General features: G+C 41.4%; 2 protein-coding genes across 2 annotated transcripts; both read right to left on the bottom strand.

The window, feature by feature from the left end:
- Nucleotides 1-2,006: 2,006 nt before the first annotated feature.
- On the bottom strand, nucleotides 2,007-4,916 carry dnph1 (2'-deoxynucleoside 5'-phosphate N-hydrolase 1). The gene is made up of 4 exons (XM_079168705.1): nucleotides 4,702-4,916; nucleotides 4,183-4,254; nucleotides 2,586-2,699; nucleotides 2,007-2,146 (listed from the first exon to the last, which is right to left on the bottom strand). The coding sequence occupies exons 1-4, from the start codon at nucleotides 4,835-4,837 to the stop codon at nucleotides 2,028-2,030; spliced, it is 441 nt and encodes a 146-aa protein (XP_079024831.1). The 5' UTR covers nucleotides 4,838-4,916; the 3' UTR covers nucleotides 2,007-2,027.
- Nucleotides 4,917-5,621: 705 nt separating this feature from the next.
- On the bottom strand, nucleotides 5,622-12,715 carry yipf3 (Yip1 domain family, member 3). Its single transcript, XM_079168433.1, has 9 exons — nucleotides 12,488-12,715; nucleotides 11,073-11,282; nucleotides 8,687-8,793; nucleotides 8,560-8,605; nucleotides 8,366-8,458; nucleotides 8,118-8,249; nucleotides 7,327-7,440; nucleotides 7,125-7,248; nucleotides 5,622-5,861 (listed from the first exon to the last, which is right to left on the bottom strand). The coding sequence occupies exons 1-9, from the start codon at nucleotides 12,557-12,559 to the stop codon at nucleotides 5,740-5,742; spliced, it is 1,020 nt and encodes a 339-aa protein (XP_079024559.1). The 5' UTR covers nucleotides 12,560-12,715; the 3' UTR covers nucleotides 5,622-5,739.
- Nucleotides 12,716-13,635: the final 920 nt, after the last annotated feature.

Raw genomic sequence — 13,635 nt, 5'->3', positions numbered from 1 at the left:
CTACTGTTCTTTTGCCTCATCTTTATTTTTATTTCTCAAACAGTTTATACCCACTGATTTAATGTTAATTACATGTTATTAACATCTTATTGTTTATACCCGCTGATTTAATGTTAATTACATGTTATTAACATCTTATTGTTTATACCCACTGATTTAATGTTAATTACATGTTATTAACATCTTATTATTTATAACTGCTGATTTAATGTTAATTACACGTTATTAACATCTTATTATTTATACCCACTGATTTAATGTTAATTACATGTTATTAACATCTTATTATTTATAACCGCTGATTTAATGTTAATTACATGTTATTAACATCTTATTATTTATAACTGCTGATTTAATGTTAATTACACATTATTAACGTCTTATTATTTATACCCACTGATTTAATGTTAATTACATGTTATTAACGTCTTATCGTTTATACCCGCTGATTTAATGTTAATTACATGTTATTAACATCTTATTATTTATACCCACTGATTTAATGTTAATTACATGTTAACATCTTATTATTTATAACCGCTGATTTAATGTTAATTACATGTTATTAACATCTTATTGTTTATACCCACTGATTTAATGTTAATTACATGTTATTAACATCTTATTATTTATACCCGCTGATTTAATGTTAATTACACGTTAACATCTTATTATTTATAACCGCTGATTTAATGTTAATTACATGTTATTAACATCTTATTATTCATAACCGCTGATTTAATGTTAATTACATGTTATTAACATCTTATTGTTTATACCCGCTGATTTAATGTTAATTACACGTTATTAACGTCTTATTATTTATACCCACTGATTTAATGTTAATTACATGTTATTAACATCTTATTGTTTATACCCGCTGATTTAATGTTAATTACATGTTATTAACATGTTATTATTTATAACCGCTGATTTAATGTTAATTACATGTTATTAACATCTTATTGTTTATACCCGCTGATTTAATGTTAATTACACGTTATTAACGTCTTATTATTTATACCCGCTGATTTAATGTTAATTACACGTTATTAACGTCTTATTATTTATACCCGCTGATTTAATGTTAATTACACGTTATTAACATCTTATTATTTATAACCGCTGATTTAATGTTAATTACATGTTATTAACATCTTATTGTTTATACCCGCTGATTTAATGTTAATTACACGTTATTAACGTCTTATCGTTTATACCCGCTGATTTAATGTTAATTACATGTTATTAACATCTTATTATTTATACCCACTGATTTAATGTTAATTACATGTTAACATCTTATTATTTATAACCACTGATTTAATGTTAATTACATGTTATTAACATCTTATTGTTTATACCCACTGATTTAATGCTAATTACATGTTATTAACATCTTATTATTTATAACCGCTGATTTAATGTTAATTACATGTTATTAACATCTTATTGTTTATACCCGCTGATTTAATGTTAATTACATGTTATTAACGTCTTATTATTTATACCAGCTGATTTAATGTTAATTACATGTTATTAACATCTTATTATTTATACCCGCTGATTTAATGTTAATTACATGTTATTAACATCTTATTTATACCCACTGATTTAATGTTAATTACATGTTATTAACGTCTCATCCTTTATAACCGCTGATTTAATGTTAATTACACGTTATTAACACTTAACCCCACAATGTCTCCGTAGCTGTGTCTACGGTGATAGAATGTGAATTGTTAGTCTGCTAAATGACTGTAATGTGATGTAACATGTTAATATTCGCTGGTTAGCTGGCTAACAGTGTTTGTGTGTCTGTCTGTCAATCATCTGGTCTTAAAGAACCCTCCTCTTCTGGTTCCTTCAGGTTCTCCAGGGTTCTTTTGGAACCATAACGATCTTCTGAACAGACCACACACAGGTCTCTGTAGAACCATGAGAACCAGAACCTTTCACAGTAAATTCACTGTTAAAATGATTCAAACAGGAAGTAGTTTTCAGATTAAGAGCCTTTATTTGGTTCATCAGGTTCTCTTCAGGTGGATGAAGAACTCTTCCAGAACCTGCTCCACTTCCTCTTCTCTGTAATCTTTAACCACGAACTGATCGCCGCCATCGGCGCCGCGAATCATCGCCGACAGACCTGAGACAGGAAGTGATCAAAAGATTATTATTTATAGTAGGTTGTTGTTGTTGTTGTTATGTTTTTCATCACACGTCCTGTGTCCTCGTGTCCTCCTCGTGAGGAGGAGCTGAGACGTCAGCGTGATGAAAAACAGAGGGAAATGGGATGCAGCCGAAGTCTCTGAAGGAAGGAAGAAGGGAGGAATAACGAAGGAAGGGATGAAGAAGGGAGGAATAACAAAGGAAGGGATGAAGAAGGGAGGAATAACAAAGGAAGGGATGAAGAAGGGAGGAATAACAAAGGAAGGGAGGAAGAAGGGAGGGAGGAAGAAGGGAGGAATAACGAAGGAGGAAGAAGGAAAGAAGGTAGGAAAGAAGGAAGAAAGAAGGGAGGAGGAAGAAGGGAGGAAGGAAGGAAGAAGAGAAGAGAAGAAAGAGGAAACATGAAGTGTCCTCACGTCGTCCTGACGACGGTCTGAATAAACAGAGGATTTTCTTCGTCTCCATGGCGACGGCTCTGCCGAGTTCGTAACCAACGCCCAGAGACGGGTTAGTTACCTCGGCAACGACCACTGAAACAAAGGTCAGAGGTCAGAGGTCACGGTGATCTACTATATATATATATATGTATATAACAAAACATAAAGCACGCAGAGTATATTAAATATAGACAGACAGGTGACTTATGTACTTCATGTTATAGCTTTTATACTTAATGTTATAGCTTTTATACTTAATGTTATAGCTTATATACTTAATGTTATAGCTTATATACTTAATGTTATAGCTTATGTACTTAATGTTATAACTTATATACTTCATGTTATAACTTATATACTTCATGTCATAGCTTTTATACTTCATGTTATAACTTATATACTTCATGTTATAGCTTTTATACTTCATGTTATAACTTATATACTTCATGTTATAGCTTTTATACTTCATGTTATAACTTGTATACTTAATGTTATAACTTATGTACTTAATGTTATAACTTATGTACTTAATGTTATAACATATACTTCATTTTATAGCTTTTATACTTAATGTTATAGCTTTTATACTTAATGTTATAGCTTATATACTTCATGTTATAGCTTATATACTTCATGTTATAACTTATATATTTTTATACTTAATGTTATAACATATACTTCATGTTATAGCTTTTATACTTAATGTTATAACTTATATACTTAATGTTATAGCTTATATACTTCATGTTATAGCTTTTATACTTAATGTTATAGCTTATATACTTAATGTTATAGCTTATGTACTTAATGTTATAACTTATATACTTCATGTTATAACTTATATACTTCATGTTATAGCTTTTATACTTAATGTTATAGCTTATATACTTCATGTTATAGCTTATATACTTCATGTTATAGCTTTTATACTTCATGTTATAACTTATATATTTTTATACTTAATGTTATAACTTATATACTTAATGTTATAGCTTATATACTTAATGTTGTAACTTATATACTTAATGTTATAGCTTATATACTTAATGTTGTAACTTATATACTTCATGTTATAGCTTATATACTTCATGTTATAACTTATATACTTAATGTTATAACATATATTTTTATACTTAATGTTATAACTTATATACTTAATGTTATAACTTATGTACTTAATGTTATAACTTATGTACTTAATGTTATAACATATACTTCATTTTATAGCTTTTATACTTAATGTTATAACTTATATACTTCATGTTATAACTTATATACTTCATGTTATAGCTTTTATACTTCATGTTATAACTTATATACTTCATGTTATAGCTTATATTTTTGTGGAGCCAAGTCTCAGATAAACAAAGAAAGTCAAGATCGGAATCAAGCAAAAGATCTCTGATCTACCTGCTCCTGATCTACCTATCACTCTATTGATGTATTGATCACTCTATTGATGTATTGATCACTCTATTGATGTATTGATCACTCTATTGATGTATTGATCACTATATTGATGTATTGATCACTATATTGATGTATTGATCACTCTATTGATGTATTGGTTGATCACCATCACTCTGTTGGAGCCAGTCTACATCTCGGTCATGAATGATTCGATCTCCTCCTGATCCGGCGTCCTCTCCTGTCCAATCACAGCACAGCACTTCAGTGACGTCAATCATTCAACTGATACAACTGATACTGAAACAATAATAATAACAACAATAACATTAGATCAGCTCAGTTAATCATTGGACTGTGTCTCTGTGTGTGTGCGTGTGTCTGTGTGTGCGTGTGTTGTGTGAAAGAGAGTGTGTGTCTGTGTGCGTGAGAGAGAGTGTGTCTGTGTGTCTGTGTGCGTGAGAGAGCGTGTGTCTGTGTGTGCGTGTGTGTGTGAGAGAGCGTGTGTCTGTGTGTGCGTGTGTTGTGTGAAAGAGAGTGTGTGTCTGTGTGCGTGAGAGAGCGTGTGTCTGTGTGTGCGTGTGTGTGTGAGAGAGAGAGTGTGTGTGTGTGCGTGTGTGTGTGAGAGAGCGTGTGTCTGTGTGTGCGTGTGTGTGTGAGAGAGAGAGTGTGTGTGTGTGCGTGTCACCTCTTTCGCTGATCTCGGTGCTGCCCACGTGCTCGGTCAGCACGCTCCCGTAGCTCTGCAGCTTCTGAACGATCCTCCGGTAAATGTGTACGTCATCTCTGCCGCCGCGGATACTCCCGCAGAAATACACCTTCATCTCTCCGTCTGTCTGTTCTCTCTCTCTCTCTCTCTCTCTCTCTCTCTCTCTCTCTCTCTCTCTCTCTCTCTCTCTCTCTCTCTCTCTCTCTTTACTTCCTGCCGCTGCTTCCCGCGCTGGAAGTAAACAAGGCTCTGCGCGGTGACGTCAGACGCTGTATTAACCCTAATATATATTATAATATATTACATGAAGACTGCTGAAGCATATCATTCACAGATAAGGCTATATTTTCATTTGTACCTTATTTCACTTTTATTTACAGTTTATTGTAATAAAAGCAGTAATTGTGTGTTAAACCTGACCTGAGCGTAGTCTCACAGGTTCTTTCTCTGCTCTGATTGGAGCACCTTGAAGGAACAACCTGACAGGCTCCACTTTGGGCAAAAAATATATTATTATGTTAAAGTATTAATTAGTTGATTAGTACTCTGTTATAATATAATATACTATAATATGTAACAGATCCTCCGTAATGAGACAACGTTCCTTTAAATCACTTTCATTCATTTGATATATTTTATCCTGAATCAAGTATATATATATATTTATTATATATATATATATATATATATATATATATATAATAAATATATATATATATATTTATTATATATATATATATATATAATAAATATATATATATATATATATATATAATAAATATATATATATATATAATAAATATATATATATATATATATAATAAATATATATATATATATAATTCATATAAATATATATATATAATAAATACAAAGAGAAGAACTTGAATAGAAACAAATCAGTTTGTAAACGTTTATTCAAAGTAAAGCAGTTTATTTGAGTCTCTGTTCAGAAACTATAAATACATCTTCAAACATTAAACTTTACAGAAAGATTTAAAATGTACATGAAGACGTTCACTGGGCCCTCAGCAGGGGCCCCAGGCTCCTCATGGAGGCATTCAGGGTCAGCTCAGGCACGTCTCTGGCCACCCGCTGCATGGGAGCCATGTTGGGTCCTTCAAGAGAGTCCAAGAGACCTGAAACCACAAAACGGAAGGTCTCGCTCAGACACTAGACCAGGACAGAAGGTCTCGCTCTGAAACTAGACCAGGACAGGAGGTCTCGCTCTGAAACTAGACCAGGACAGGAGGTCTCGCTCTGAAACTAGACCAGGACAGGAGGTCTCGCTCTGAAACTAGACCAGGACAGGAGGTCTCGCTCAGACACTAGACCAGGACAGGAGGTCTCGCTCTGAAACTAGACCAGGACAGGAGGTCTCGCTCTGAAACTAGACCAGGACAGGAGGTCTCGCTCTGAAACTAGACCAGGACAGGAGGTCTCGCTCTGAAACTAGACCAGGACAGGAGGTCTCGCTCAGACACTAGACCAGGACAGAAGGTCTCGCTCTGAAACTAGACCAGGACAGGAGGTCTCGCTCTGAAACTAGACCAGGACAGGAGGTCTCGCTCTGAAACTAGACCAGGACAGAAGGTCTCGCTCTGAAACTAGACCAGGACAGGAGGTCTCGCTCTGAAACTAGACCAGGACAGAAGGTCTCGCTCTGAAACTAGACCAGGACGGGAGGTCTCGCTCTGAAACTAGACCAGGACGGGAGGTCTCGCTCTGAAACTAGACCAGGACGGGAGGTCTCGCTCTGAAACTAGACCAGGACGGGAGGTCTCGCTCTGAAACTAGACCAGGACGGGAGGTCTCGCTCTGAAACTAGACCAGGACGGGAGGTCTCGCTCTGAAACTAGACCAGGACGGGAGGTCTCGCTCTGAAACTAGACCAGGACGGGAGGTCTCGCTCTGAAACTAGACCAGGACAGAAGGTCTCGCTCTGAAACTAGACCAGGACGGGAGGTCTCGCTCAGACACTAGACCAGGACGGGAGGTCTCGCTCTGAAACTAGACCAGGACGGGAGGTCTCGCTCTGAAACTAGACCAGGACGGGAGGTCTCGCTCAGACACTAGACCAGGACGGGAGGTCTCGCTCAGACACTAGACCAGGACGGGTCTAGGAGAGGACATGAGGAGGTCTAGCTCAGACACTAGACCAGGACGGGTCTAGGAGAGGACATGAGGAGGTCTCGCTCAGACACTAGACCAGGACGGGTCTAGGAGAGGACATGAGGAGGTCTAGCTCAGACTCTAGACCAGGACGGGAGGTCTCGCTCAGACACTAGACCAGGACGGGAGGTCTCGCTCAGACACTAGACCAGGACGGGTCTAGGAGAGGACATGAGGAGGTCTCGCTCAGACACTAGACCAGGACGGGTCTAGGAGAGGACATGTCTCACCTGCTACGATCTTGTGGTAGGCGAAGTGAAGGTAGAGCAGGAAGAGCATGTGGAGGACAGACAGAGTTCCACAGAGGAGGAGACGAGGAGTCTGACCCACCGTACGGGACAGCAGAGCCGCTACCTGACGGAGGACAAGAAACAGGAGGCGGGTTAGTGAGCGGCTGAGGGACAAGAGGCTGCTGGGAAACGCAGTCCTCACCATGCGCAGAGTGGACAGTCCTCCACACAGCAGCCAGAGGACGTAGAACAGGAAGTGGAAGTGGATGTTGTAGGTGACGAAGAGGACGACGCAGTGACCAAACAGACCATAACCCTGACGACAGGAGAGAGGACGTGATGTCACACAAGTGATCCAATGAAAAGACTACAAAGCACAAATTATACTTCCTATTTAATCCCTCAAAGCATCATGGGAACAGTTCCTTTTTGTTCGTAGAATTGTGTTTCGATCTATCATTTCTAGAACAAATGCTTTATACCGATAACTTTATTTAGCATTAGTAACATGCTAACAGCAGCTAGCTTAAGCATCTGTTTCTTTACTTTGGCTGAGAAACCAGATGTGCTACAAATATGCTATGAAGGCAAATCACCGTCAAAATCCCAGAGCAGATGAGATCCAAGCGCTCGTATTTTACTTTGATGAGCGCTTTTACATCACTCCACGAGCAAAAGTCGCTCGAGAAGCTTGAACCTGCTCGCTCTCGAGTAGTTTTTCTTGTTGACAGTAAGTGGGCGGAGCCAGTCTCCATCGTGTCGCTACATCTGATTGGTCACAATGCTCGTCTTTGGATAAAGCGGATATATATAAAATACGCGCATGGATCTCATCTGCTCTGGGATTTTAACGGTGATTTACCTTCATATATGCCGTCCTGTGAATAAACGGCTGGTTGGAGCTAAAGAGACATAACGTGTGCCTGAATCAAAACACAACTGCTACATGTACTCGCAGTACTTGCAGTACTTGCAGTACTTGCAGTCACTGACCAGCAGGGAGAGCATCTGCAGCATGGTGATCTGAGCGTTCACCAGATACGCCAGGAAGTAGATGAAGGAGGAAACACCGAGCCAGTAACCAAAACACGTTCCTATAGCTGTTCCCATCAGGGTCCCCTCTCTCTGACAGACAGGGAGAGAGAGACAGGTCATTATCAATGCTTATCAATGGGAAACACTGGTGTGTGTGTGTGTGTGTATATATATGTGTGTGTCCCTGTGTGCGTGTGTGTTCTTACGATCACGGTGTCTGACGTCTTCATTCCGTGCAGTAGAATCGCAACCAGAGTGAAGACCAGCATCAGAGGTCCGTACAGCTCACCTGCGATCTTCTACAGGAAGAACACACGGTCAGGACTGAAGCTCTTATTGTGAAAATCTGGAGCTGGTGTGATGTTTCTGTGAGAGAGAGACAGGAAGTAGGAGGGTGTACCTGGGGGAAGTTGATCATGCGGACAGGTATCATGGACTCCATCAGCCTGAGAGGAGACAGGTAACATCCGTTAGCATCCCACTGAGCAGGAAACAGCTAACAGGAAACAGGAAGTGAAGGTTCCTACCTGCTGCGCACCTGAACCGGCTCCACGTCAAAGTAAGGCCGCAGGATGTCGATGTTGGCGTACAGGTTGAAGGCTCTGGAGGCCTGACGCTTACCTGCCTGCCACACCTGAACAGGTAAGAGAGACACACCTGAATGCCTGTACATGTGATCCTCTAGTCTACCTGTGGAGGTGATCCTCTAGTCTACCTGTACAGGTGATCCTCTAGTCTACCTGTGGAGGTGATCCTCTAGTCTACCTGTACATGTGATCCTCTAGTCTACCTGTGGAGGTGATCCTCTAGTCTACCTGTACATGTGATCCTCTAGTCTACCTGTACAGGTGATCCTCTAGTCTACCTGTGGAGGTGATCCTCTAGTCTACCTGTGGAGGTGATCCTCTAGTCTACCTGTAGAGGTGATCCTCTAGTCTACCTGTACATGTGATCCTCTAGTCTACCTGTGGAGGTGATCCTCTAGTCTACCTGTACATGTGATCCTCTAGTCTACCTGTACAGGTGATCCTCTAGTCTACCTGTGGAGGTGATCCTCTAGTCTACCTGTGGAGGTGATCCTCTAGTCTACCTGTGGAGGTGATCCTCTAGTCTACCTGTGGAGGTGATCCTCTAGTCTACCTGTGGAGGTGATCCTCTAGTCTACCTGTACATGTGATCCTCTAGTCTACCTGTGGAGGTGATCCTCTAGTCTACCTGTGGAGGTGATCCTCTCGTCTACCTGTACAGGTGATCCTCTAGTCTACCTGTACATGTGATCCTCTAGTCTACCTGTGGAGGTGATCCTCTAGTCTACCTGTGGAGGTGATCCTCTAGTCTACCTGTGGAGGTGATCCTCTAGTCTACCTGTACATGTGATCCTCTAGTCTACCTGTGGAGGTGATCCTCTAGTCTACCTGTAGAGGTGATCCTCTAGTCTACCTGTAGAGGTGATCCTCTAGTCTACCTGTGGAGGTGATCCTCTAGTCTACCTGTACAGGTGATCCTCTAGTCTACCTGTACAGGTGATCCTCTAGTCTACCTGTACAGGTGATCCTCTAGTCTACCTGTACAGGTGATCCTCTAGTCTACCTGTGGAGGTGATCCTCTAGTCTACCTGTGGAGGTGATCCTCTAGTCTACCTGTGGAGGTGATCCTCTAGTCTACCTGTACATGTGATCCTCTAGTCTACCTGTGGAGGTGATCCTCTAGTCTACCTGTGGAGGTGATCCTCTAGTCTACCTGTACAGGTGATCCTCTAGTCTACCTGTACAGGTGATCCTCTAGTCTACCTGTACATGTGATCCTCTAGTCTACCTGTACAGGTGATCCTCTAGTCTACCTGTACATGTGATCCTCTAGTCTACCTGTACATGTGATCCTCTAGTCTACCTGTACAGGTGATCCTCTAGTCTACCTGTGGAGGTGATCCTCTAGTCTACCTGTACATGTGATCCTCTAGTCTACCTGTACATGTGATCCTCTAGTCTACCTGTACATGTGATCCTCTAGTCTACCTGTACAGGTGATCCTCTAGTCTACCTGTGGAGGTGATCCTCTAGTCTACCTGTGGAGGTGATCCTCTAGTCTACCTGTGGAGGTGATCCTCTAGTCTACCTGTACATGTGATCCTCTAGTCTACCTGTGGAGGTGATCCTCTAGTCTACCTGTGGAGGTGATCCTCTAGTCTACCTGTACAGGTGATCCTCTAGTCTACCTGTACAGGTGATCCTCTAGTCTACCTGTACATGTGATCCTCTAGTCTACCTGTACAGGTGATCCTCTAGTCTACCTGTACATGTGATCCTCTAGTCTACCTGTACAGGTGATCCTCTAGTCTACCTGTACATGTGATCCTCTAGTCTACCTGTGGAGGTGATCCTCTAGTCTACCTGTGGAGGTGATCCTCTAGTCTACCTGTAGAGGTGATCCTCTAGTCTACCTGTAGAGGTGATCCTCTAGTCTACCTGTAGAGGTGTGGACCTTCCTCACCTGGACCATGTGATACAAGATGTTCCGGATGCTTTGAATATTTAGTATATTATATATTATATATTATATCTGTTGGAGTCTGACTGGTCTCATGGCTGACTAAGACCCTCACATGTGCTTTCAAACAAAGGAGCATCCATGTTGGTTTTCTTTCAGTAAGAGGCCTGATCTGGGTGCTGATGAGGCTCCAAGAGAGGGGACCACACCTCCCAGCTCCAGCCAAAACGTAATGCTGGCCCCTCCCTGGCCAAAAGGGACCCCCCACCGGTCTTATTACCTGAGGACAGGCATTTGTTAAAAGCAAGCGCGACTCTCGAATCTGTCTCTTCCGTCTGAACTCGCTTCAGTGTTCGGACTGATTGAATACAGGTGAGCTCAGGTGAGTGAGGAGGCTCCTCCCCCCCGTTCACATTCTGGACTCACCTCGTCGGCCACCTGTCGGCCCAGCTGGCCCTTTAACCCCTTCATGCCCAGGAACTCTCCGTCCTCTGCGTTGTCGTCCTCGGTGGCGGCGGCCTCCTCCGTGACCTCCTCCTCCTCCTTCATCCTCTGGTGCATCTCCCCCATGTCCTCGAAGCTGGAGCCAGACGTGTCGTCCATGTTCTCCATGTCGATGACTGCAGAGCCTCCGCCCTGCTCACACGGGGTACGTATACAAATATACAGTATATATATATATATATATATATATATATATATACACACACACACACACACACACACACACATATATATATATGGTTTGTGTAAAGGGGACCAGGACCTGGTCTGTGTGAAGAGGACGAGGTCCTGGTCCCTTTTGCACAAACCAGGACCTGGTCTGTGTAAAGAAGACCAGGAACCACGAGAACAGACTTCCAGGAAGTGTTTTAACGGTGGACACGCCCCCTCATCATTCATCTGCCATGTGATTGGACGCTGCAGCCGATCGGACTGATCAACATGTAAACAGTGAAGACGGATCAGATTAAACTCTAGTTTATATTTGATCTGTTCTCTGGTTTAAATAGATGTTCATTGTAGTCTGAACAACAAAAGAACCACAAACAACTTCCTTCATTTATTAAAGATTTGTGTTTTCATGATGTTTCCTCAATAACTTCATGATGAAAGGATGAAAGTCAGAGATCTGGAGAGACGCAACACTTATCTCTGACTTTAATTGTTTCATAATAAACATAATAAAAGTTATTTTATATATATATTGTATTAGTTACTATTATTAAGTGATCATGTGAACAGACACAAACTCCTCTAAAGTCTCTCCAGCTGTTAAAGCCGACTGACAGCTGATCCAGATGTGATCAGCTGATCCAGATGTGATCAGCTGATCCAGATGTGATCAGCTGATCCTCGTCATCAGGAACAGACCTCGCTTCACGTGACATAACTGAGGAAAGGACGTCTCATGTCTCTTACAACATGTTTCCTTGTTTCCTCTCTCCTCGCATGGTTTCCTTGCTTCTCTCCATGCATCCCTGATGGGAGGGACTAAGACGCAAGGAAAGGAGCCAAGTGAGGGAAACGAGGATGCAATGAAGAGACTTGGCATGCACCTAGAAACCCGTGAAGCGTTCTACTTCCTGTTCCAGCTGAACAGAGCAGTCATTGGTTCAAAGGGTTTCCGTGTAACGTAACCATGACGTCATGCATGTATGTTTACCTGCTCAGCTGGTTAGCTTATCTTGGCTAACGTATGCTAGTTAAACTCGTGCATGTGAGGAATCTGGTGACAGTGAACTCAACGCACGCATGCGCAGGAGGAACCAGCAGTTTGGAAACCGACAGGTTCGTTCTCCCGGTAGAAGGCTAGTTAGCATGTTAGCATGTTAGCTCACCTGGACGAGGTTGTCATCGAAGCTTCCCCACGGTTCCGTGTTCGTGTTTCTGTTCCCGGAGCCCGCAGACATGGTTCCGGTTCAGCGGGTAGTTTACGGTGTAGGTCCCGGGTCAGAGCCGGTGTTAAATGTTTCCTAACGGACGTTATTTTACACAGAAACACGATTTAAACAAGAAGCGACGTTTCTACCATCACAAACAACACGGGCTCTGACTCCGCCTCCACGGGCAGCACGCAGGGAGCGTAATGACGTCACATAGGAAGCGGAAGTGGTGAATAAATAACGTAAACAACGTACATAACATACACTTAGGGTACATCCCAAGTCTCTTAATTGCATCCTCGTTTCCCTCACTTGGCTCCTTTCCTTGCGTCTTAGTCCCTCCGACCAGGGATGCATGGAGAGAAGCAAGGAAACCATGCGAGGAGAGAGGAAACAAGGGAACAGTCCTTTCCTCAGTTGCGTCACGTGAAGCGACGTCCGTTCCTGATGACGAGGATCAGCTGATCAGGATCAGCTGATCACATCTGGATCAGCTGTCAGTCGCTTTAACAGCTGGAGAGACTTTAGAGGAGTTTGAGTCTGTTCTCATGATCTCTGGACTAATAATAGTAACTAATAACACTAATAACTCATAAACACACAGTGATCGTCTCTGTAGTCTGTTAAACTGTGTTCATGAGATCAGGATCATCTCTACGGTGGAATGTTTTCGTCTCATTTATGATTATTTGCGTCTGTACGTTAAACTGTGACTGTGACGTCATCATGAAATAACCAGAACATGATGATTGTTTCTCTTAAATGATGAAACTCATGAAACTCTGAATGATCCTCAGTGATTGAATGAGATGATGATCAATGATGTAAAGATCTCTCACTTTCATCCTTTCATCATGAAGTTACTGAGGAAACATCATGAAAACACTAATCTTTAATAAATGAAGGAAGTTGTTTGTGGTTCTTTTGTTGTTCAGACTACAATGAACATCTATTTAAACCAGAGAACAGATCAAATATAAACTAGAGTTTAATCTGATCTTCACTGTTTACATGTTGATCAGTCCGATCGGCTGCAGCGTCCAATCACATGACAGATGAACGATGAGGGGGCGTGTCCACCGTTAAAACACTTCCTGGAAGTC

The sequence above is a fragment of the Pholis gunnellus genome (genome assembly GCF_910591455.1).
Source record: "Pholis gunnellus genome assembly, chromosome: 11".
NCBI lineage: Eukaryota > Metazoa > Chordata > Actinopteri > Perciformes > Pholidae > Pholis > Pholis gunnellus.
This window is presented reverse-complemented; position numbering and strand designations above follow the sequence as displayed.